At 37.9% G+C, this 25,293-nt stretch overlaps 4 protein-coding genes across 4 annotated transcripts; 3 read left to right on the top strand and 1 right to left on the bottom strand.

Moving 5' to 3' along the window:
• Window positions 1-472: 472 nt before the first annotated feature.
• On the bottom strand, window positions 473-2,681 carry LOC113706644 (PI-PLC X domain-containing protein At5g67130). Its single transcript, XM_027228575.2, has 4 exons — window positions 1,663-2,681; window positions 1,431-1,568; window positions 1,271-1,357; window positions 473-871 (listed from the first exon to the last, which is right to left on the bottom strand). Exons 1-4 carry the CDS (start codon window positions 1,666-1,668, stop codon window positions 815-817), a joined length of 288 nt encoding a protein of 95 aa, XP_027084376.1. The 5' UTR covers window positions 1,669-2,681; the 3' UTR covers window positions 473-814.
• Window positions 2,682-9,086: 6,405 nt separating this feature from the next.
• Window positions 9,087-12,794, top strand: LOC140013346 (uncharacterized). The gene is made up of 3 exons (XM_072062600.1): window positions 9,087-10,464; window positions 11,200-11,774; window positions 12,045-12,794. The coding sequence occupies exons 1-3, from the start codon at window positions 9,087-9,089 to the stop codon at window positions 12,792-12,794; spliced, it is 2,703 nt and encodes a 900-aa protein (XP_071918701.1).
• Window positions 12,795-12,824: 30 nt separating this feature from the next.
• On the top strand, window positions 12,825-13,172 carry LOC113705708 (uncharacterized). The gene has a single exon (XM_027227627.2). It carries the CDS (start codon window positions 12,825-12,827, stop codon window positions 13,170-13,172), a length of 348 nt encoding a protein of 115 aa, XP_027083428.1.
• Window positions 13,173-19,983: 6,811 nt separating this feature from the next.
• Window positions 19,984-23,758, top strand: LOC113706585 (probable disease resistance protein At5g45510). The gene is made up of 2 exons (XM_027228509.2): window positions 19,984-20,199; window positions 21,323-23,758. The coding sequence occupies exon 2, from the start codon at window positions 21,628-21,630 to the stop codon at window positions 23,593-23,595; it is 1,968 nt and encodes a 655-aa protein (XP_027084310.1). The 5' UTR covers window positions 19,984-20,199; window positions 21,323-21,627; the 3' UTR covers window positions 23,596-23,758.
• The last annotated feature ends 1,535 nt before the right edge of the window (window positions 23,759-25,293 follow it).

Below are 25,293 nucleotides of genomic sequence, written 5' to 3'. Positions count from 1 at the left end.
ACAGAGTGCAGCTATTGTCTCTGTGCAGATTGTGCTTGCAAAAGGGCAGTTCTAAATCCTTGAGTACTCACTTGAAACTACATAGAAGTAGTTTTACAGCTTGCACGTGTACAACAATTGCTATTGATAACTCAACAGAACACTGTCTAATTGAGCTTTATATGCAATATGATGCATAGAGTTTTCAATACTGATTTACGTTTCTGTTTGGGGAAACTTAAATTCGTTTTGGGGGCTGGACTTGTTCATCTCGTGTAAATAAGTGAGTTGAGATATACACGCCTTATTGATGAATCACTCAATTTTCATTCAGCAATTGGAAGCCATTAAACATTGAACAGTTCAGCAACTTGATAATAGAACACACGAATTCATGATCGTCTTTATTCTATTCAAAATTATCTTATCAAGCAGAGTCAAACAGAGAATGCAAACTCATCTATTTATTACTATTATTCTATTAATTGCAGCATTTAAACAAATTAAGTAGAAAAATACTTCAGCAAACCCTTGTGACCCAAAACAAGAACATTGAGTGGGAAAAGCCTAAAATGAATACATTTTGAGGTCTAACAGGATTTTTGGGTTTGCTGATTTTCTTTGGGTTCCTCTGAGCAGTTCTGTTCTAGTCCTTGTTAGGTGACTTTTCAGTTCTTGCAAATATTCTGTTGAAACATGTCCAGTTTTAAAAATAGCAAAAACATGATGGCCATAGCATACAAGAACGTTGCCATAACACTGGAAAACTGGATAGTTGCAGCAGTTCCTGTTGACCGCACAGGCTTAAGGAAACTTGCAGCAGAACTGATAGCAGCTAGAGTTGTATTAGATGCAGGAAAACTCTTGCAACTTCCACAAGGCGCGCCCCTGCCTGCAAGGTTGTCTTTTAGATCTTTGAGAGTTAAGAGTTTTAGAGCAAGTGCAATTGCAGATGCTATATTAGCAGCTAATTGAACAGGAAAATAGATAATCCCTTCTCGTAATTTTCCTCTCTCAGCAATAAAGGATGCTGAAACAAATCAAAACCATGGTTTTAAACTCTGGCAAAGTCATTTTGAATTAATATGAGTCAACTATCTGCTCTGTGAAGTGTTTTACATGAGATAATATAAATCTCCTAATATGTTTCACAGCCCAATAATCAATACAGTTGATATTGCAGTCTGATAATCAAATCAGAGTCCTAAATGAGTGTAATTGTGTTTTCCCTGAAAATTTTACTTTTATCATTGCAAAATCAAGACCTTCTGCAGAAAATATATTGACAAACCTGACAGGCAGTTACAGTAGTGCATCCACATAATGTTTGGCCATTCATCCTGTCCACAGCATCAAATACACCTCCTCCATCACTACGCTGCAAAAGCTCCAGTCCCAATTCTTAGTCCTCTATCAGGATCAAGAAATTCGTTGAAATAAAATTTACATACCAAGTAAAAATTGATGGCCAAAATATTTGGCATGATGTTGCCTGCTGCTTTGGAGAAAAAGGGATGAACTGTTCGAGTTGAGTGGCTTTTATTCCTTCTTGTTTGGGCATGAACCAGGCACCACTCCCAGATCTCTGGCTGAAACCTTTACGAATTAGTAAATTGCTGATGCACAAATTGAAATACAGACCACATTTACAATGAACAACATTCCTACAAATAGAACACATACGTTCATTTTCCACCATGTGATTCCACTGACAAGCAATTCCTTCAGTTTCTTCCTAGGAGGGATCAGAAGTGAAAACTAGAAACCGGTAATTTGCTTTTTTCATGTCAGTAATAGTCGGCCAGCCCCAGCCAATCTTGGGCATCTTAGAAAGAGGAAAACAATATTTGTCCAAGCTAGCATTGGCAAATCACTTTGTCAAGCCTTTGGGGGCATGAACATAGTCCTCAATTATGATGGTAACAATATCGGTTGGGTTTGCATTCGAGAATGCTTCCACTTCCTTTAATGTGACAATTGCAGGCTCCTAAGAGAAATGCATATAATCTTATCACAAGATATACATAATCAACAACCAAATTAAACCAGTCAAATCATGAACACAGAGAGTATGATTAGTAGAGTCACAAAAGCGGTGAAGTTGTAACACTGGCCACGAAACGAGTGGCAGAGCCAGATGTCATCCTCGAAATCATACATATCCAACATCAATCCCCTTACTCCATTCTAAAGAGCATCCAACATCAATCCCCTCACTCCATTCTAAAGAGCATTAAAAAAACACAACAACAATAAATCAAATTCAAAATACACTAATAAAAATGTGGCTTTGCATCTTAGTGAAGAATGAGCAAGGAATAAGAAACACATACTCTCAATTGATTAGTAAATAGTAATGCTATCCTCTTGATTGTAAAATGTGACTCTTTCAGCATCTGTTAAAGATGCTGCATCCACAATTGAGAATACATTATGAGTCACCAGCCATGTGTACTTGTTAAATGGAAGCCCATTGCTCTAAGAGAATTTCACAAGACAACAAGACTTGTAAACAAATAATGTGAACTAGGAAAGACAAGTGCTACAATCATGGAAAGAGAGAAAAAAGGGGATGAGGCATTGGATTATTACAATTGAAGTAGGGATGATGGCTTTTCCCCTGGCGCAGAATGATCGAGTCTTTCTTATTGATGGGCAGCTTCCACAATGTAAGGCAGGCCCACAATCAGCTGAAGTGGTACAAGAGTCCAAAAGCTGTCAAATGTTGCAAAATTCAGCTGCAAATTCTGAATTGGAAACTGAAAAATCAAAACCAGGAACTAAGTAAACTTGGTAATTGCCTGTGGAGCAAGCGTTGGAGCTGATAAAGGCGACAGACGAAAGTAGGACAAGTAGCAAAATAAAAAAGGGTTGGTTTCTGTTTCCATTTTCAGCAAAGGTTTTGACAGCCCTTCTGCCGATGCTGCTGATGATGTTGAAGTTGCTGCACCTCTTGCCCATACTGATACTGCGGCAGTAGTCTTCTGCAAAACACCCCACCAAGCTATACTGATGGATATATAGTTTTGCTTACCTACAATTGGAAGTAGCCAAAGGGAAATGAACAGTGCAAATTGTGACAGCCACTGCTGCAATTAGAGTGTATTTATTTTTGTGTTTTTTTTTTTTGGGGGGGGGGGGGTGGGGGTGTGTGTGTGTGTTTCTTGCTCTCTCCAGCCTACAGATTTGCCTGCAGCTGTTCTACTTTGATGACTTTTATTGTGTTTTCTTTGTTATTTATCCATATCGGCCTCGTGCACATGGGCTTGCCTTTGTCCTACCAACCTTGGCTAGGCTGATTGCTTCTTTTTTTCATCTTTTTTTTTTTAATGTATTTTCATATTCATTCCAGCATCAAACTTGATCATCAGAAGATTTGGCTCCAGACCACTACTACACATGAAACTACATTGACAGTCAAGTCAATCCAAATTAAGAAATTAAGATTGATTTATGAAATGAGGACAGATATATCTCAATAAGGTATGGATATTGCACAGGTTTCACACTAATGTCATTAAGCTAAATAGAGAGGCAAATGGTCAGTGTCTGAACACAAGAAGTAAATATTATGTTCTAGGTATTAGAATAAACTAACAGATTAATTCATGATAGAAGGGAATTTTTTTTCCGCAATCAATGTTGGGTGAAGAAAGGACGTAATGCCAACGATATAGCCATATTTTGGGCATAATTTCCATTGAATGCAACTTTCATGTCATTAATAACTTATTTGGCATCTCAAAGTGCTAATGGTTCGCCCCTTCTGGGCATGCACTCTCATGCATAGCTTGTGGCACAGAATTAAATACATAATTATTGGAATGCCTTTGTGAGGATCTCAAAATTTCATTAATTTTTTAAAATTAAAATTAAAATATTATTTAAATGTTGAAATTATTAAATAATATGTATTTATATTTAATAATGTGTATTTATCTTAGTAATGATGTTTTCACTTATAAAAATGTTATATTTTAATTTACATGAATTTTTAAAAATTTATTTGACGATTCGCGTTCGACTAAGCATTAGGGTAAATTTTTGCGCACTGACGCGCAATGTTGCCCTAAGTTGAAATGTAGGATATGTAGAGGTTATAAAAATGTACAACTAAGTTGAGGATGTGTTAAATGGAGAATTTCTACCAGTAAATAAAATTCTAGCACGTAAACGCGGTTCAATTCAAAATTTTCCCACCATTATTAGCATGCCCAAAAGTCAATTAGACTACTCCCTAGACTACCACAATTTTCCTCCCATCTTGTCACCAGCTACCACCCTTTTCTTACCCCTCTAAACTTCCGCTCCTCTGCTGCAAGAAGAAGCAGAAACCGCTGCCTTCCAAGCTCCAACAGCCTCTCATCTTCAGCCACTCACACCCAGTCTTCAAGCTTCCCTTTTCAGCTTCCACCTCCACTTCTTGCTGCTGTCCAGATCGAGCAAGAGGAAGGAGAGGATCGTTGTTGCTGCTGCTACTCTCGCTGCTCCTGCTGCTGCTACTACTGCTGGGTTGTTCGGACCAGGGTGAAGGAGAAAAACCAGCTTCCTATTTCTTCCTTCCACCAACCACAGAACCACCTCAATCTCACCAAAAACCTCAGAACCCCAGCCCTCTTCATCTTCAGTCACTGCTGTGCTGCTGCGGTGATTGGCCAGACCGAGAGGGAAACAGAGAGCAAGGGAGCCGGCTGATCCTCTGTGGTTCTAGAAGCAACTTGAGGAACTAGACAATACATTTAGCTAGTAAACAACCCACTTGAAGGTAACAAACTCCAGCTTAGCACCTTAGCAAAAAATTTCAGATTTTGCAGCTTGTGGTTCTTGAAATGTTAGCTTGCGTTCGTGAAACCTGTTGGGTTGCTGAACCTCTAAGCTAATGATTGATGAAGCTAGAGGTGTTTTATGTGTTTATATGTGTGTTTTGTGCTGGGTAAATGTTTGGGAAATTTTAAGAATGAAAATGGAGAGCTGGCCGAAATGGGAAGGCAAAATTCCAGCTTGGTTACCGGTTGTTGTTTTGCAATTTTTACTTAGGTAATGAACTGGATTGCTTGTTGGGAGGTTAGACTAGTTAGTTGTGATTGTTATGGACTTAAAGTATGACTTATAAGTTGAAAATGGTTGAGCAAAAAGAGGAGAAAATTCTGCTCTGCTATAGCCGCACAAACAGGCTTGATTTTCTTCCATTTTTACCCGAATTTTTGAGCTGGATTTTGTGAAGTTATTGGGTTATTTAAATCATGTATATGTTCACCTATATGTGTAGAGTAGTTTTGGTGAAAATGCAGCTTTGGTACAATGGGAAATTTCATTGAAAAATCAAAGAGAAAAATGTCCCTTGAGCTACCCGAAAATTCTGGAAATTTTCCAGATTTTGGTCGAATTTTTGGGGGTTGATTTCGACAAATTTGTGAACTATTTGAGCTGTATACATGTTTACCAATATGTGTAGTATTGTTTGGGGGAAAATGTAGCTTTTGGGTAGTTGAAAAGTTTTGGACAAATTGAAGAGCAAATGGACTGCTTGTACCGAATGCACTTGAAAATTTTCCCAGCTTTACATGAGACATGTTGAATAATTTTCACATTAACATGAACCCAATTTGATTTGTGTTTAGTTAAGGGGTGTGTATAGCTCCATTTGGGGACAAAATCTAGTAGAGTTTACGTTCAAAAGTGGGCCAAAATTTTATTCTTCACGAGGCTACCAAAACAGAAATTTTGTTTGAAATTAGAAATGATTTTGACGTTTGGATTTCATTTTGATTAAATGTGAACTAAATTGTCCCGAAAATGTTTTCTAGCATTAACCTTTGTTACTAGGTCCACTTTGAGTCAATAACCTTGAATTTTATTAGACCAAATGCCCTATTTCGAGAAATATGCCAAATTTGGAAATTTTCTTGAAAACTCAAGTTTTTGCCTTCATGAAAATCCTTGAACCAAGTTGGTCAATGGAATCTGGCAAACTTAAGGAGTTTCTATTTTATAGAAATTCCAACGGCTAGTTTTACTTGGTTTATATGATTTCCTCTTAAAAGAATTTTTCAAGATATTTTTGGGGAAAATTAGAGGGGAAAATTCTTCTAAATGGTTAAATGTGATTTTTCTCAACTTGTAACACCAAAGGGGTGTTAATTGCTTATACGACTCTAGAACTTGATTATTGGAATATTTGACCAATTTAGCAAGTTTTTGGTTTTAAAAAAACCTCAAAATTTAATTTCACTTGAAATTTGTGGATTTCACTTTGAGAAAACGATTAATGCTAGTTTGGGATTTTTGAGTGAAATTAAATGCTATAAGACTTGAGTTTGTTTGGGATTTTTGAGTGAAATTAAATGCTAGAAGACTTGAGTAAACTCGCCAACTCAAAAGTAGAAATTTACGTGAATTATTTGTATGTTTTTAGGAGTTGGTGAAGGGCACAACCTCGGTCAAAGTTTGGAATTCTAGACACTTCACTTAAGGTGAGTGTCTTTTGCATGAATCGCGTTTAATTGCTAGTTGAACTACTTGTTAAAAGTACTTGCTAGAGATACCATGAAATGTTATATGCTATGTGATTGCTTGAAATACCATAAGTACAAGTGTTGTAATGTCGATTGGAGCGTGGTCTCGTCGACTAAATAAACCAAACGGATGCACGTACCACTCTCTATTACAGTGGGAGGTACCTCTCTGCCGTCTTGGTAAAAGTGCTTGCAAAATTCGTGTTGGAGACGGGCCCGAAAATAAGGGGGAAGTTGTTGCTAGGAGACGTGTAGATTAGGGAAAATATCTACATGGAAATTAGGTAGTGAAAGTTGACGGAGTGTCAACTACTATAAATTACCTGATCAAGCGCGAGGACTTTGGCTCCTGAGAGCCCCGTATCCTTTTTTTGTCATGTTACCTCGTTTTTCTAAATTGTTAATTGCTTACTTGTCCATTTGTACTTGTTAAATTGCCCTATGTGAATTGCATGTTTCGAGGCACCACTGAGCTATTGGCTCATCATTTCCAATTTGTTTTCCTTGACAGGTTCTGAAATGCATGAAGTCTTGGAGAACTAGAAAAGAAATGTTATATTTTGAATGCCCACTTTTGTAATTGTACTTTGGGAGATACTTTAATATCTTTTGGATGATTTTCTTGTGCCTTTGGGAAAATGTGAATCCTGTGGTGCTTCTGTGCCCTGGATTAGGAACTTTAAATTATAAATTAAGTATTTTAAGCTTGACGTTTTCGTTGGTACTTGGAATTGTATTTTCGGGCTGTATAAATTGAATTGTATGATTTATTTAAGTACTTAGCTTGCTCAAGGAGTAAGGTTTATTTTCGATTTATGTTTGGTGATATTAATTGCTAGAGTGAGTGAGTCCTGACGAGAGTTAGGCAGGCGACCCGCCAACCCTTTGGTTCGCCTTAGGGGAAAGTGGGGCCGCTACAGGTGGTATCAGAACATTAGGTTAGAACGTATTTGGGAGAATTGTTAGGTATTTTATTCCTAGGAATAGGAATGAGATACTTAGGTGTTCTTAGGTGTAATTGATTAGGTTAATGGTGCAAATGTCTAACTTTAAAAGTTTTGGCTGTTTTGTAGGTATGGAGAACCCTAACAGGAATGGACATGCTGCTAATGGTAACGGGCACGCGAATGGTCACGTGTCGCCTCTTAGGCCTATTTCTTACCGAGTTCTGGGTGGTGGAGCTCGCCTTCAGTACTCGCCCGCCACCCGAGTCCCTAGGTGTGACTGTAGGTTGACTTTCTCCTATCCCAACCGCTTAGTTCTGGCTATAGACAATGAGCGCTGCCAATTGGTGAATTCCAACCTGACCCTGATTCAGGACGTGGATGAGTTAGGTACCATGGTGACTCATCTGTAGAATAGGGTAACAGAGCTGACTGGACGGGTGATAGAGGAGAGAGTTAGGGTTGAGGCAGACCGTGAGAAGCTGCAGAGAGCGAGGGACAGCCTGGCTAGGATGAGAGACATGGTTCATGAGCGAGCTTTTGGGATATTAGCGGATGCTACCATGTTGGTGGATAAGATGATAGACGAGGTCTCAGAGGTAGCTCCTAGTGCTGAGGAGGATCCAGAGGAGGACCCGGAGGAGGATCCAGAAGAGGATCCTGATGAGGGGAATCCATCTGATGGGCCCGCTGAGGACTAGGCTTAGTTAAACTCTCTTTTGACTTGTAATCTGTAAACATTGGTTGAGATGGTGCTAACTCTTGGGCCATTGTATTTTTGTAACTATATGGCTTGCTTTTGTGGTGTTGCACTTCTTTTAATTATGAATGACTAGTTGCACCTTGTAGCACATTTGTGCTATATTTTTGTAAAATCCCAACGAAATGCTAATTGTAGGAATTTCGAATGTTAATATATGTGTTAGTTGTAGTTATTTTTATCGCCCTCAAGTTGATCTTCATTTGGCATAATTTTCTACTTTGCTTCTCAATTTTTCGTAATTTCCTGCGTTGCTCTTTAGACTTTGCGTAAATTTCTGCATACTTACTTCTTGTCTTGCGTTAGGCATAATTAGGTATGGATCCCCGTGGTAGAGGCCGGGGCCGAAGTCGAGGTCGAGGTCGAGGGAGACGGGCTGAACCCCTTCGTGATCAAGGGGGCGATAGAGCATCGGAAGTGAACCAAAATCGGGGACCCGAGGGCGGGGGCGGAGATCAAATGGCCACCACTATTAATAGAATAATCGAAGTGCTAGAGCGTTTGACGGACCGTCAAGGTCCTGGACCAGTGCATCAACAACCTGGGAGGCAGGTAGATATTGAAGATAGGGCCTTGGAGAGGTTCCTGAAGTTTGGGCCGCCTAAGTTTCAAGGTGGGTCAGAGCTTGAAATAGCTGAGGGATGGTGGGAGAGAATATCTGATATTTTTGCCACATTGGATTACACTGAGACGCGGAATGTGACTTTTGCGTCATTTCAATTTGACGGAGCTACACGGTCTTGGTGAAATCTAATTAAGGATAAGTGGGATAGAGACCATACCCCTAGTACTTAGGCAAACTTCACCCATGAGTTTAATACCAAATTTCTTCCACCTCTAGTTCAAGAGAAAAGGGAGGATGACTTTATTAAGTGAAAGTAAGAGGCCATGAGTGTAGCAGAGTATGAGACCAACTTTACTAAATTAGCACGATATGCCCCTGACCTGATAGCCACTGATCAGAGATGCATTAGAAGATTTGTGCAAGGGCTCAATGTGGAGATTCAAGAGGGGCGAGCAACTGCTCAAATTAACACGTATAGTGATGCCGTAGAGAAAGCTCAGAGGTTTGAGACGGTTAGAGCCCAATTTAGGTCATTCTTTGTTAGGAAAAGGAATGCCCCTAGTGGTAGCAGGGACCCAATTTTCACAAGTGCCCCACCGCCTAAGATGGGTAGAGAAACTGAGGTAGTGAATATCCCTAGTGCATCGAGAGGTGCTTTAGCAAGGAGTGCTGGAGCTAGAGGCCCTGGGGCGAGAGGATCTGGAGTGAGAGGAGGTCAAAGTGGAAGGGGACCTCCTAGGAGTGCTCCACAAGGTGTACAAGTGTCAACCCCTCAGATAACCTGTGGTTACTGTGGAAAAGCCAATCATACTGCAAATGAGTGCTGGAGAAAGGATGGTAAGTGCCTCAAGTGTGGGAGTGCTGAGCACCAAATTGCTAATTGTCCTAAGATTTCCGAGAATGGGGGAAGCCAAGGAGGTGCCACAAGTTCTAGGCAAACTGCTTCTGGAGGGAGTCGGCCAAAGGTCCCGGCCAGGGTTTATGCCCTAGATAGTCAACCTGTACCTGACCCTTCGGAGGTAGTCGAAGGTACACTTCCAATCTTTCATCGATTAGCTAAGGTTTTAATTGATCCTGGTGCAACTCATTCGTTTGTTAATCTTGCTTTTATGTGTGGAATTGATGTAAAGCCTGTACGATTACCCTATGATTTGGAAGTTAGGACTCCTACGGGTAATAAGAGCATGCTCACTAGTTTAGTGTATAAGGAGTGTGAATTTTGGGTTGGAGATCGAAAAATACTAGTTGACTTGGTGAGTTTGGACCTTAAGGGGTATGATGTGATTATAGGAATAGACTTTTTGTCTTACCACCATGCTAAGCTAGATTGTAGAGCTAAAGTGGTGGAATTTTGCATCCCAGGCGAGGCAACTCTCAAGCTAGATGTAAGGGGTAGATTAGCTTCGTCTGTTTTGATTTCAGGGATTCGAGCTAGGAAAATGCTTCACAAGGGAGTCCAGGGTTTCTTAGGTTTCTTAATTAACGCCCCTAGTGATCAAGTGAAATTCGAAGATGTGCCAATCGTGCGAGATTTTTCGGATGTCTTCCCGGAAGAATTAACATCTTTGCCACCTGAAAGGGAGATAGAGTTTAAAATTGATTTAGTTCCAAGAGTAGCCCCAATTTCAAAGACTCCTTATAGAATGGCTCCTGCGGAGTTGAAAGAACTAAAGATCCAGTTGCAGGACCTGCTAGAAAGAGGTTTTATTAAAGAAGTGACTCACCGTGGGGAGCTCCAGTTTTGTTTGTAAAGAAAAAGGACGGGAGTTTGAGATTGTGCATTGACTATCGAGGTTTGAATGAGGTGACTATTAAGAATAAGTACCCTTTGCCATTGATTGATGGATTATTTGACCAATTGCAAGGATCAGTGGTATACTCTAAGTTAGATTTGAGACAAGGGTACTATCAATTGAGGATTAAAAAAGAAGACATACCTAAGATTGCTTTTAATTATAGATATGGGTACTTTGAATTTGCGGTAATGCCCTTTGGGTTAACCAATGCTCCAACTGCTTTCATGGATCTAATGCAGAGAATCTTTAAGAAATATTTGGACCAATTTGTGGTAGTATTCATAGATGATATTCTAGTATATTCTAAGACCCGAGAGGATCACGCCAAGCACTTGGAGATAGTTTTACAAGTGTTGAGGGAACACAAGTTTTACGCTAAGTTCAGTAAGTGTGAATGTTAGCTAGAAGAAATTTCTTTTCTGGGTCATAAAATTTCTAAGAATAGAATCGCGGTGGATCCAACTAAAGTGGAGGCAGTTACTTTGTGGAAACAACCAGAGAATCCAACTGAAATTAGAAAGTTTCTTGGGATTGGCGGGTTATTACTGTCGTTTTATAAAAGATTTCTCAAAAATTACTGGGCCAATGACGGAGTTAACTAAGAAAAATCATAAGTTCATTTGAAACCCTAAATGTGAAGCGAGCTTTCAAGAATTGAAGAGGCGATTGACTACGCCTCCAGTGTTAGCCCTACCTGAGGGAGTTGATGGGTATGTAGTATATTCCGATACTTCTAAAGAAGGGTTAGGTTGTGTTCTAATGCAAAAGGGAAAAGTTGTGGCCTATACTTCTAGGAAATTGAAACCTCATGATATGAATTACCCGACCCATGACCTAGAGCTAACTGCTGTTATTTTTGCTTTGAAGAAGTGGAGACATTACTTGTATGGGGTGACATTTGAGGTATTCACCGACCATAAAAGTCTTAAGTACTTGTTTTCACAAAAGGAGTTGAACTTGCGACAGAGGCGTTGGGTAGAATTTCTTGAGAATTATGATTGTTCAATCAATTATCACCCTGAAAAAGCAAATGTGGTTGCAGATGCACTAAATAGAAGGGCTCAAGTAGCGGGTCTAATGGTGAGAGAATGGGATATGTTAGAAGAAACGAGTGGTTGGAATTCTCGTTTAGAAAAGTTGAAAATCTTGTTTGGAAATCTATCCTTAAAATCTCCTTTGTTAGAAAGAATTAAGGAGGCTCAAGGGAAGGATCCGGTAGTACAAGGTTATTTGGAAAAAGTAAAAAGGGGGGAAACCCTAGATTTTAAGTTAGGACCTGAAGGCATTTTGAGATTTAGGGATCGAATAGTAGTACCTAGTGAAGAGGGTTTGAAAAGAGAAATTCTAGAGGGGTCACATCGATCCAAGTATACTATTCACCTTAGAGTTAACAAGATGTATCAGGATGTGAAAGGGCTTTATTGATGGGATGGCTTAAAAAGGGATGTGGCGAAATTTGTACAGACTTGTCTAGTATGTCAGCAGGTTAAGGCAGAACATCAAAAGCCTTTTGGTTTGTTACAACCTTTAGAAATCCCTGATTTAAAATGGGAGCATATTACCATGCATTTTGTGACGGGTTTACTTAGAAGTCAAAGGGGACATGATGCGGTTTGGGTGATAGTGGATAGGCTTACTAAATCTGCACATTTCTTACCGGTGAATATGAGTTACTCTTTGGAGAAATTAGCCAAGTTGTACACAGAAGAAATTATGAGATTGCATGGGATTCCTGTAAGTATAGTATCTGATCGAGACCCTAGATTCGTTTCCCGCTTTTGGCAGAAATTTCAGGAGACTTTGGGGACTAAGTTGAAGTTGAGCACTGCATATCATCCACAAACAAATGGACAGTCGGTGAGGACCATACAAACCCTAGAGGACATGTTAAAATCCTGTATATTAGATTTCGGAGGGAGTTGGAGCCAATACATGACGTTGGCAGAGTTTACTTATAATAACAGTTATCAGAGTTCAATCCAAATGGCACCGTATGAGGCGCTTTATGGTAGAAGGTGTCGATCCCCGATTCATTGGGATGAAATAGGAGAGAAAAGAGTTTTAGATCCGACAGCTATCCCATGGATCGAAGAAGCTTACGAGAAGGTTAAACTGGTTAGGGAAAGACTTCAGACCGCTCAAAGTCGTCAGAAGAGTTACGCGGATAACCGAAGAAAAGACTTGGAATTTGACGTAAGGGACAAAGTCTTTCTAAGAGTGAAACCTATGAAATGAGGGGTAGTATCCAAGAAGGGAAAGAAATTAATGCCGAGGTACATTGGACCCTTTGAAATTCTTAAACGAGTTGGAAAAGTGGCTTATCAGCTGGATTTACCTCCTAGTATGAGCAAGATTCATAATGTCTTCCACGTATCTATGCTGAAGAAATATCATCCCGACCCAAGTCATGTGATTCAATTAGATAAAGTTGAAGTAGACGAGTCTTTGACCTATGAGGAGCGACCAGTTAAGATTTTGGATCGAGAAATTAAAGAATTGAGAAATAAGAAGATTGCTTTAGTCAAAGTCTTGTGGAGAAATCACGACGTCGAAAAGGCAACTTGGGAGGTAGAGAAGGACATGAAGGACCAATACCCAGAGTTATTCACTTGAACAGGTAAGAATTTTGAGGACAAAATTTTTTTAAGGGGGGAAGGATGTGAGGATCTCAAAATTTCATTAATTTTTGAAAATTAAAATTAAAATATTATTTAAATGTTGAAATTATTAAATAATATGTATTTATATTTAATAATGTGTATTTATATTAGTAATGATGTTTTCACTTATAAAAATGTTATATTTTAATTTACATGAATTTTTAAAAATTTATTTGACGATTCGCGTTTGACTAAGCATTAGGGTAAATTTTTGCACATTGACGCGCAATGTAGCCCTAAGTTGAAATGTAAGATATGTAGAGGTTATAAAAATGTACAACTAATTTGAGAATGTGTTAAATGGGGAATTCCTATCAGTAGAGAAAATTCTCGCGCGTAAACGCGATTCAATTCAAAATTTTTCCACCATTATTAGCATGCCCAAAAGTCAATTAGACTACTCCCTAGACTACCACAATTTTCCTCCCATCTTGTCACCAGCTACCACCCTTTTCTTACCCCTCTAAACTTCCGCTCCTCTGTTGCAAGAAGAAGCAGAAACCGCTGCCTTCCAAGCTCCAACAGCCTCTCATCTTCAGCCACTCACACCCAGTCTTCAAGCTTCCCTTTTCAGCTTCCACCTCCACTTCTTGCTGCTGTCCAGATCGAGCAAGAGGAAGGAGAGGATCGTTGTTGCTGCTGCTAATCTCGCTGCTCCTGCCACTGCTACTACTGCTGGGTTGTTCGAACCAGGATGAAGGAGAAAAACCAGCTTCCTATTTCTTCCTTCCACCAACCACAGAACCACCTCAATCTCACCAAAAACCCCAGAACCCCAGCCCTCTTCATCTTCAGTCACTGCTGTGCTGCTGCGGTGATTGACCAGACCGAGAGGGAAACAGAGAGCAAGGGAGCTGGCTGATCCTCTGTGGTTCTAGGATCAACTTGAGGAACTAAACAATACATTTAGCTAGTAAACAACGCACTTGAAGGTAACAAACTCCAGTTTAGCACCTTAGCCAAAAATTTCAGATTTTGCAGCTTGTGGTTCTTGAAATGTTAACTTGCGTTGGTGAAACTTGTTGGGTTACTGAACCTCTAAGCTAATGATTGATGAAGTTAGAGGTGTTTTATATGTTTATATGTGTGTTTTGTGGTGGGTAAATGTTTGGGAAATTTTAAGAATGAAAATGGAGAGCTGGCCGAAATGGGAAGGCAAAATTCTAGCTTGGTTACCGGTTGTTGTTTTGCAATTTTTACTTAGGTAATGAACTGGATTGCTTGTTGGGAGGTTAGACTAGTTAGTTGTGATTGTTATGGACTTAAAGTATGACTTATAAGTTGAAAATGGTTGAGCAAAAAGAGGAGAAAATTCTGCTCTGCTATAGCCGCACAAACAGGCTTGATTTTCTTCCATTTTTACCCGAATTTTTGAGCTGGATTTTGTGAAGTTATTGGGCTATTTAAATCATGTATATGTTCACCTATATGTGTAGAGTAGTTTTGGTGAAAATGCAGCTTTGGTACAATGGGAAATTTCATTGAAAAATCAAAGAGAAAAATGCCCCTTGAGCTACCCGAAAATTCTGGAAATTTTCCAGATTTTGGTCGAATTTTTGGGGATTGATTTCGACAAATTTGTGAACTATTTGGGCTGTTTACATGTTTACCAATATGTGTAGTATTGTTTGGGGGAAAATGTAGCTTTTGGGTAGTTGAAAAGTTTTGGACAAATTGAAGAGGAAATGGACTGCTTGTACCGAATGCACTTGAAAATTTTCCCAACTTTGCATGAGACATGTTGAATAATTTTCACATTAACACGAACCCAATTTGACTTGTGTTTAGTTAAGGGGTGTGTATAACTCCATTTGGGGACAAAATCTAGTAGAGTTTACGTTGAAAAGTGGGCCAAAATTTTATTCTTCACGAGACTACCAAAACAGAAATTTTGTTTGAAATTAGAAATAATTTTGACGTTTGGATTTCATTTTGATTAAATGTGAACTAAATTGTCCCGAAAATGTTTTCTAGCATTAACCTTTGTTACTAGGTCCATTTTGAGTCAATAACCTTGAATTTTATTAGACCAAATGCCCTATTTCGAGAAATATGCTAAATTTGGAAATTTTCTTGAAAACTCAAGTTTTTGCCTTCATGAAAATTCTTGAACCAAGTTGATCAATGGAATCTGGCAAACTTAAGGAGTTTCTATTTTATAGAAATTCCAACGGCTAGTTTTACTTGGTTTATATGATTTCCTCTTAAAAGAATTTCCCAAGATATTTTTGGGGAAAATTAGAGGGGAAAATTCTTCTAAATGGTTAAATGTGATTTTTCTCAACTTGTGACACCAAAGGGATGTTAATTGCTTATACGACTCTAGAACTTGGTTATTGGAATATTTGACGAATTTAGCAAGTTTTTTGTTTTAAAGAAACCTCAAAATTTAATTTCACTTGAAATTTGTGGATTTCACTTTGAGAAAACAATTAATGCTAGTTTGGGATTTTTGAGTGAAATTAAATGCTAGAAGACTTGAGTAAACTCGCCAACTCAAAAGTAGAAATTTACGTGAATTATTTGTATGTTTTTAGGAGTTGGTGAAGGGCACAACCTCGGTCAAAGTTTGGAATTCTAGACACTTCACTTAAGGTGAGTATCTTTTGCATGAATCGTGTTTAATTGCTAGTTGAACTACTTGTTAAAAGTACTTGCTAGAGATACCATGAAATGTTATATGCTATGTGATTGCGTGAAATACCACAAGTACAAGTGTTGTAATGTCGATTGGAGCGTGGTCTCGTCGACTAAATAAACCAAACGGATGCACGTACCACGCTCTATTAGAGTGGGAGGTACCTCTCTGCCATCTTGGTAAAAGTGCTTGCAAAATTCATGTTGGAGACGGGCCCGAAAATAAGGGGGAAGTCGTTGATAGGAGACGTGTAGATTGGGGAAAATGTCTACATGGAGAATAGGTTGTGAAAGTTGACGGAGTGTCAACTACTATAAATTACTTGATCAAGCGCGAGGACTTTGGCTCCTGAGAGCCCCGTATCCTTTTTTTGTCATGTTACCTCGTTTTCCTAAATTGTTAATTGCTTACTTGTCCATTTGTACTTGTTAAATTGCCCTATGTGAATTGCATGTTTCGAAGCACCACTGAACTATTGGCTCATCGCTTCCAATTTTTTTTCCTTGACAGGTTCTGAAATGCATGAAGCCTTGGAGAACTAAAAAAGAAATGTTATATTTTGAATGCCCACTTTTGTAATTGTACTTTGGGAGATACTTTAATATCTTTTGGATGATTTTCTTGTGCCTTTGGGAAAATGTGAATCCTGTGGTGCTTCTGTGCCCTGGATTAGGAACTTTAAATTGTAAATTAAGTATTTTAAGCTCGACGTTTTCGTTGGTACTTGGAATTGTATTTTCGGACTGTATAAGTTGAATTGTATGATTTATTTAAGTACTTAACTTGCTCGAGGAGTAAGGTTTATTTTCGATTTATGTTTGGTGATATTAGTTGCTAGAGTGAGTGAGTCCTGGGGAGAGTTAGGCAGGCGACCCGCCAACCCTTTGGTTCGTCTTAGGGGGAAGTGGGGCCGCTACAGCCTTGAATTAGATCTTCGACCTTCGCTGAGTTATTCGGGGGTGTGTTTTATTTTGGGTCTTGGTTTTGGGCCTATTTTTGGGTCCAATCCGTTTGGTTGTATATATATATATACCTTATCTTCAGTTTGTATTCTATTCCGATTACAACCCTAATAAAATCTGATTTTCCCTAAAACTGTTCCTGTGTTCTTGTTTGTTTCCTTATTTGTTGCATCTGTTATAACAATAATAAAGATCAAAAGCTAAACACATTCGTATCCTTAAGTAAGAGATAGCATTGACATGGTCTTTGTAGTTAATGTTCTTAGATTGGATAGTTTTGTTTCAATTGTACTTTCAATTTTTGAAGAGGTGAGAAGCAAATGATTGGAAGGAAGAAAATACCAAATCATGTGTTATTTGTGCATTGCTCTATGATAACTCTAACTTCTATGATCAATCATTGGGAAGCTATGGGTAAGACATTCATAGATATTAAATCCACAAAAAATCGAATTCCAGTTGTTATTTTGTATTCAAAGACGGTCACCTTATTACTACTACTGGCAATATTGGATTTCTTCTCCCAAACGTGTTACGCCAGGTGATTATTGCACAATTGCTCAATTTTATACAATTTTATCATCTTCACCATTTTTAAGTAACGTTTTTAGCAGAAGAATTTTTGTGTATTGATGGTTCGTGAGGGCCTGCTCTTGGACGTAGGTGATAATAGATAGCAAAGACACATGAGAAATTTCTTTGTCAAACAAAAGACTAGTTTGGTTTTATCTTCAGCAAGATTGAATAGTTTAGCAGTCCCCTAAAGAAGAAAAGGAACAAGATTGAAAAGTTAGCGGTCCCAAAAGACAAAAACTGTAGGATCAATGTCATAAGATTGAAATATCTTCCCTAGGCTTGTTTCTTTCGTCCTACATTTTTTTTATGCTGATTCGTTGTCGATTATACATAACCAAAGCTGCTTTTTTTTTTTTTTTTTTGTACTTCTGAACCAATCATGCTTTAAAGTGACAGAAGTCCCCCAATTCAGTTTTCAATTAATCATTAATGAATTATGAAAGTATACACATGGTTATAGTACATTGTGCGATAGAAAAAGTAATATAACATGCTTTAAAAGATGCCCAAAACAAATGACCAAGAATAAATATTGGCTCCATTCGACACCCTAGTTTTTGGGGTGTTTTTATTTTACAAATTTTTTAATAATTTAATCTCTAAAAATCATAAAAATTTTTAAAATACACATTCTAAAATACCCAAAAATACACGCCTACCTCCCTCCTCTACCACCACCCTCCCACCTCAACTGCACGCCGCCACCGCTATCTTGCCTTTTCCTCTTTTTCATTTCCTCTCTCTCTCTCCCTCTGCTCCTCCCTCCTTAACCAATTGAATTGCATCTTGAGTTTTAACACAATCAAATCTTAAAAGTTTTGAGTTTAAATTCTGCTTTCTCCTTCTTTATTTTTTAAATCTCATCTTTTTCCCTTAGTGGAAAATTAAATAAGAAAACAGAAGTCATGGCTAACACGGTAGTAGACATCAAAGCTCAACAACAATTTGTTGTGTAACTTATTCTTTTAATATCTATGAATTAAACTATTAGATTATATCTAGTTTTGCTTGCACTAACAGTGTAAATATTTCTTTTTATACATATAATTAGACGGGTGATAGATAATGTCTTCAAATTTGAATTTCTCTTTTTGTACATGTATCACTTGTGTCAACTTCCTCTTGTAAAGAAATCTTTGCATTCTTTAAAGTAGAAAAAAAATAATCCTTAATGTTAAACTATTGAGGTTAGTACAATGATAAGAGAAGGGTTCTTAAAGTCTTTTTCACTAGTATATTCAAAATTCGAATTTTATACTTGACAGTTAAGTATGACAAGAAAAGAGACGGTAAAAAAAAACTTTCCTTGGTGTAAAATTTAAATTTTTGAATTTAATGAATTAGGAAAAGGAAAATTAGATTTCACTCAATCCCGTTATTATTTTTTGACTTAATTTAGTTTTGCTTACATTCTTTGAAACAAAAGGTCATGAGTTTAAAACTCATGTGAAGTATTTTGTCTTAAAATCTTGACTGCAATGTAATTAGTGGTCTCCTATACTTCCACATGTCATTCCACGTTAGATGCCATGTCAATAGGTTGGTCTCATTTCCTTACGTCAACGTGACACGTAACATTTCGTCTTAGCTGACGTGGTACTACTGGGTTAAGATAATAGATAATTAATGCATTTGACAAAGTATCAAATGTTCTTTTATTAGCATAAATTGTTTTCAATTTCGCATTTACATAAAAACTCTTCCCAAAACTTTCACTGTTTTGCATTATTGATACGGTTACATCAAAATTTTCCCAAAACTCTTCTAACCATTAGCTCCAAGCCAACTGTCAAAGCTGTTGATCAGGGGCCCATTTCAAAAAGAAAAAGAGCGGAAGGAGGATCCTATGTTAGCTTCAGCTGAGGAGTTACACACTATGTCTCAAATTCATAATCTTCCTTTCTTGAATTCAAAGGGGGTGAGGGGAGAGTTGCTACTGAGTCGAGTTGAGTTCGAGTAGTGTATTTTACTCAAGTAAAAGTACTTGAAATCAAGTTTAAGTTTAAGTTTAAGTTTAAGTTTAAGTTTAAGTTTAAGTTTGCTTTGCTCGAATTTGATCGAGTCCAATTGAGTTTTTAAATTTTATTTTCTAGTAAATTTTATATTTTTTATAATAAATAATTATAAACTATATTGTAAATGTACTATTTGGCTTGATGAGTGTTTTAGTTTTAACTTTTTTTTATTCAAACTCAACTTAATTACATTATGAAATAGTTCAAAGTCAACTCGAACTCGATCAACACCGAGTTCAAGTCGAACCTTTGACTAACCTACTCACAAATCTAAGTCGAGTAGTTTGATTAATTTACACTCGTAAGTGAGGATCTTGGGAATCATATGCTCTGCATTGTCAAGTCAATTTTTTCTTTTTCTGCTCTTTTCCTTTATTAAAGTAACAACTCTAGCAATCACATTTTTGTCTACTAAGGAATTTCGTTAAATCTGATTATATTGGAATATTCCTTGACCTAAGTTAGCTTCAGCTGAGGAATTACACTATACCCCAAATTCATAATCTTCCTTTCTTGAATTTAAAGGAGCTTGGTGTCCCTTGGGGATGGTATGGTCTGCACCGTCAAGTCCTTTTCTCCTCCGCCCTTTTCCTTTATTAAAGTAACAACTCTGGCAATAAGGCATTTATAGTTAAATCTGATTATATTGGAATATTCCTTGTCCAAACCGAAAAAAAAGAAAGAAAAAACTTTTTCTTCATAGAAGCACTCTTTTAGTCTCTGAATCATTCTATCAAGCACAAAGCAACAAGCAGCAGGTAATTGGAAACTGAAGACAGAGATTCACAGGTTTGTATTTAATTTTCTTGGTCTTTCTTTGTCATTTCACTTTCATGTCAGCTAAAATCGTTCAACTAAGCTGTTGTATGCGTGCCCTTTTGCAGAACTTTAGAGTATCGTAGTATATTTTGTGTAGCAAAATTATGCGGTTAATTGTTCAATAGAAGTTTCAAAAACATGAAGAAATCATCACTAATACAAAAGGGATCTTTTCAACATGCATGATATACATAAATTTTGGTCAGAAATAATTATACGTAAAATCTGATCGCTAAAGCTGTAACTTCAATTGCAGGAAGCTACGATTCTGTTTGGAAAATGAAATTTAGTGCCTTTTAGCCCTGTAACCGAGAATGCTGTTATATTGGAGGATAATTTGGCTAAAAAAAAAATATCAAAGATCCCACTTATGAGCATCAATAAAGACTATCTGAAAGTTTTTATTGGAGGGAGAGTGGTCTGGATTAGTTTATTGGATTACTAATGTTGGAAAAGATGGCCATTAATCATGTAACCTTTCTTTAATCTTAGATTAATGCATCATTAAAACATAGGCAATAGTGGTCATTTGAAACAAGAATTAGTTTAGTTTTTGTTGTGGTACTTATTCGTATCTTCTGCACCACTTTCCCTAGAGCCTTGAAGTCACTTGCTTTAGCTATGCTAACAATTATATCCGGAATCCATGAGCTAGTGGAGAAGTATTCATTGCATTGCTTTGTCATCAGTAGTTTAGCTTTACATTATAATCTTCCTCTGTTTAAGATGTTGATTAAGGGCATGATCCATGACTTTTATAAGGAACTGGGGAATATCTATACCAGATCGATGGATAACCAAAAGGTGCATGTGCAGATAAATAAAGGGGGAAAATGAAAACTTGGCATTTAATTTTTGTTCATGTACACACACTCGTGAGCTAATAGGCATGTACTTCATGTTAATGTGCACATAAATGTTAGCATGTTACAAAGTATTTGGTGGACAAATAACTTGTATCAATTGGTCAGGCACTTGATCTGATGGTGATAATATTATTGTTTCATTCCTGAGCAGATTTCAAATTCATGCTATAGTATTACAATTTCTTTCTTTCTTTCTAAAATGAGTAATCATTTATACCACCAAACAGGGGTCTTGCAGCGGCCATGGACCAGAATAGTGTGGAACTGCAGGCAGAAAGAATTCTTGAACTTCTCAAGGAAAAACATGTGTCAACAATTGTTCTTTCTGGGAAATCAGGAAGTGGGAAAACATGGATGGCAAGAAAAGTTGGTCTGCTGGCAGTCAAAAAGAAAGTAGTTGACATTACACTTTGGATTTCTCTGAGTATTAGGCATGATGAGACGTCTCTTTATGAGCATATTGCTCATCAGTTATCTCTACTTTCCACTTCTGTGGAGCTGGAAAATTATGATATCCAGGAGGTAGAGAATAATGTTGGTAAGGATGAAAACCTTGGAGAGATTGAAAGAAAAGGTACGCGCAAGACTTTCAGCTGATAATGTTCTTCGGGGGGTTCTTGTAATTTCGGATGATGAAGGAAACAAAATGAGGGAAGGGGATGGAGGCTTAGAACAAGTCTTTCACTCTATCCAGCAGAACTCCCACCACCATTCAACAACAGCTGCTGATGGAGATGGACAGCAAAAACTTAAGGTGCTGATAACTTCTAGAAATGAAGATGGAAGGCACCAAACCCAGGGGGGTAAGAAAGTGGTTGAAATGATGCCACTGACTCCAGAAATGTCAATTTTGTTGTTAAAGCAAGGAGCTGCGGCAAAAGTTTTTGAAATTTCAGGTGTAGAAAGTGTAGTTGCAAAGTTCATCAATAGAAAAACAGATCTTGCACCTGGTGAAGTATCCTTGCTAGCAAAACTATTAAGTTACCATCAACAAGTTTCTGAACTGCAGGGTCTGGAACACACTTTGGAAGAAGCATGGTATGGTGATAACTACAACTGCACCCAGCTGCTCTTAAGTGGATATGAAAAGGTGTCAGATGGTGTTTTAGTTGACTTTTCTTGGCAGGGCAGCCATTTTTTCCGTGATAATGGATCTGTTCACTACAGTGAGTTGATATCATACTGGATACTGGAAGGATATCTTGGTCCTGTTAATAGTCTTGAGGAGGCTTATGAGGAGGGGCACCGCATTTTGATGCAGCTCATGGACTGTCAAATGTTGAAAGAAGTGAATGATGATTTCGTCCACATGGTGAGAGTAACTGGAGATGTTTCTTATCATCATCGTCGTGGTTATGGAGGAACAGCTAATCTGGGGTTGGCTAATGTGCTTGTTAAAAGTAATGATTGGCAGGGTATTGGAAAACTCACAAAGGTGGATGGTATGATCAGAACACTTGGCAGTTATAAAAGAGTGCAGCAACCATTAACATTTTTACTAGATGGCAACTGTCTCAGCAGGGAAAACCCAAATAATCTCTTACTCAGCAATCAGGAGCTGCAGATTCTGCGTCTTTTCAGCCTCAGAATTGCATCCTTTCCTCATTCTTTCAACAACTTCAAAAAACTGAATGTTCTTGTGCTCAGGGACCGTGATTTCTTAGAAAAGATCGATGACATTCGAGAACTAGTGACATTAACTGTCCTTGAAGTATCTGGTTCTGGCTTGGTGAAAAGTATGCCCAAAAACTTTTTTCAGCACCTGAAGAAACTTCGTAGCCTCCACTTCTCCGACTTTCAGATTGAAGTCATGCCTGATTCTTTTTATCACCTTACAGAACTCAGCTGGCTCATTCTAAAAAGGTTTTCTCATTTAACAAAGTTGCAGAGCCTGAAAGAGTGTCAAAACCTTATGGTTGTTGATCTTTCTGGTGCTGCCTCCTTGCCAACTTTTCCAGAAAAGAACTTGAAATCATTGCCGAAACTTCAAACATTAAATCCTTCAAGCTCCAAGATCAAATCTTTGCCTATTTTTCATGAAACTGGAGAGCTTACTCATCTATCAGTTAGTGGTTGTACCAACATGGATAGAGTGCCCAGCATTCGGTCTCTAACTAATCTGCAAGTTCTTGATCTTTCATGGTCAACCATAGTAGAGTTCCAGGACAAGTCATTTCAAAATAATACAAGTCTGAAGATCCTTGATTTATCTGGAACTGCTATTCCTTCATTACCTTTTAACATCAGTAAACCTCGTGAGTTCTATTTGAAAAAATGCTCTGAGATAAAATACATGAATTGTATTGAATCTTCCAAAGAACTAGAGATACTTGATTTTTCAGGTGCCTGTAATCTTGTAAAAATTGAAGGAAAGTTCTTTGAATGTTTATGTAAACTAAAAAAAAGGGAGAGAAAAATACTCTTCTTCATCTCATTCTTGGACTACACAATATACAAATATATATACACAAGTGGATACTATAATCATATGATACTATAATCATACTATTACCTAATTAATATATGATACTATAATCACATGATACTAGTATCCACTTGTGTATATATATTTGTATATTGTGTAGTCCAAGAATGAGATGAAGAAGAGTATTTTTCTCTCCCTTTTTTTTAGTTTACATGGTATCAGAGTTTCAGGTTCCCGATTCAGCTTCAGGTTTTGGGTCATGGTTAGATTTTGGGTTCTTGATGACAATAACAAGTTTTGGGTGCTACAGAGAGTGAAGAAGAAAAAAAAAATTTTCGTTGGAGTTCTGTTGGGTGTTGAAGAAGAGTTATTTGGCCCGTTGGAACTCGTCAAGGGTTTGGAGAAGATGGTGGAGCAATATTACTATATTCGTGGCTTTTAACCCGTTGGGATCTATTGAACCTTTTGTGAAATTTGGCTCGTTGGGACCTATTGAGCCTTTTGCATTCTGATTCGTTGGTGGCTCGTGGTGGTTTGTTGGGACTTTTGTGGTTCGTTGAGATCCGTTGGGACTTTTATGGAGAAAGTGGAGCTTGTTTGCTATTCGTCTATTATTTGCCGATGTTGGATACATGCCAAAGTGGAGATTTATTGAGTGTGTCTTTGTATCCCACATCGGAAGTTTAACAAAGAAAGCTCTTCTTGCGGTAGTTATAAATATAGTGCACTTAAGTGAGTGTGCTAAGTGCACCAGCCCAAGTGCCATGGGCACTAGCTCAAGTGTCATGTGCACCAGTCCAAGAGAATTTTTAGGGGGCTCACGCCCCAGTTTAAGAGAGGTTTTGACTTGGCATCAAACCAAAAGAGCAAGTCATGGGCCTTTGGGCCATTAAACATTTAGTGCTATTTAGGCTCTTTTGTGTTTTCAGTTTAGGTGCCTTTTGGACCTGGAAATTATTTCCTAAGGTTTTGTACTCTCTCTTTTGTACTCTCTTTCTATTATAGTAAATCTGCTACCCCTTCGCCCGTGGACGTAGGTCAATTGGACCGAATGTCTCTCTGTTTGATTTATTTGTTCTGTTATTGTCATTATTGAGTTGCCAAGAACTCTATTATTCGCAAGTTCTTGATCTTTCATGATCAACCATAGTAGAGTTCCAGGACAAGTCATTTCAAAATAATACAAGTCTGAAGATCCTTGACTTATCTGGAACTGCTATTCCTTCATTACCTTATAACATCAGTAAACCTCGTGAGTTCTATTTGAAAAAATGCTCTGAGATAAAATACATGAATTGTATTGAATCTTCCAAAGAACTAGAGATACTTGATTTTTCAGGTGCCTGTAATCTTGTAAAAATTGAAGGAAAGTTCTTTGAATGTTTAGAAAATCTCCGAGTTCTCAACCTGTCAGGAACAAAGATCAACCATCCCTTTCTGCTCTCCACAACCTCCATCAGCTGTTACTTTCATGTTGTCTGAATCTGGAGAAGTTGCCAAGGTTGGCTTCAAGCAAATTGGAAGAGCTCGATCTATCTGACTGTAAGGCAATGACAATGATAGAAGATAAATCTTTTGAGCATCTACCTCGCCTTCATCAGCTTGTCCTCTCTCAAACAAAGATTGTACACTTACCAGAACTCAACTCCCTCTCAAATCTTGAGGAGCTAAATTTGAGTGGTGTTAAATCATTTACCGGAGCTGATTTCATAGAACACATGAGCAAACTTCAGGTTCTAAACCTCTCCGAGACCTTGCTTAAAGAGCTACCGC

This window comes from Coffea arabica, chromosome 8c, assembly GCF_036785885.1.
Source record: "Coffea arabica cultivar ET-39 chromosome 8c, Coffea Arabica ET-39 HiFi, whole genome shotgun sequence".
Taxonomy (NCBI): Eukaryota; Viridiplantae; Streptophyta; class Magnoliopsida; order Gentianales; family Rubiaceae; genus Coffea; species Coffea arabica.
Note: the sequence above shows the minus strand (reverse complement) of the source record. Positions and strands in the feature narration are given on the sequence as shown.

Bases quoted from the DNA above. Each gene is read 5' to 3' on its own strand.
- LOC113705708 (XM_027227627.2), top strand. From the start codon at position 12,825: ATGCCGAGGTACATTGGACCCTTTGAAATTCTTAAACGAGTTGGAAAA.
- LOC140013346 (XM_072062600.1), top strand. From the start codon at position 9,087: ATGAGTGTAGCAGAGTATGAGACCAACTTTACTAAATTAGCACGATAT. The intron at 10,465-11,199 runs GTTTTATTAAAG...CTAAATGTGAAG, and splicing joins GCAGGACCTGCTAGAAAGAG to CGAGCTTTCAAGAATTGAAG. The intron at 11,775-12,044 runs GTAGTACAAGGT...GTATGTCAGCAG, and splicing joins AGGCTCAAGGGAAGGATCCG to GTTAAGGCAGAACATCAAAA.
- LOC113706585 (XM_027228509.2), top strand. From the start codon at position 21,628: ATGTTGGTAAGGATGAAAACCTTGGAGAGATTGAAAGAAAAGGTACGC.
- LOC113706644 (XM_027228575.2), bottom strand. The intron at 1,358-1,430 runs GTATGTAAATTT...GAGCTTTTGCAG, and splicing joins TGGCCATCAATTTTTACTTG to CGTAGTGATGGAGGAGGTGT. The intron at 872-1,270 runs GTTTGTCAATAT...ACAACCTTGCAG, and splicing joins CTACTGTAACTGCCTGTCAG to GCAGGGGCGCGCCTTGTGGA.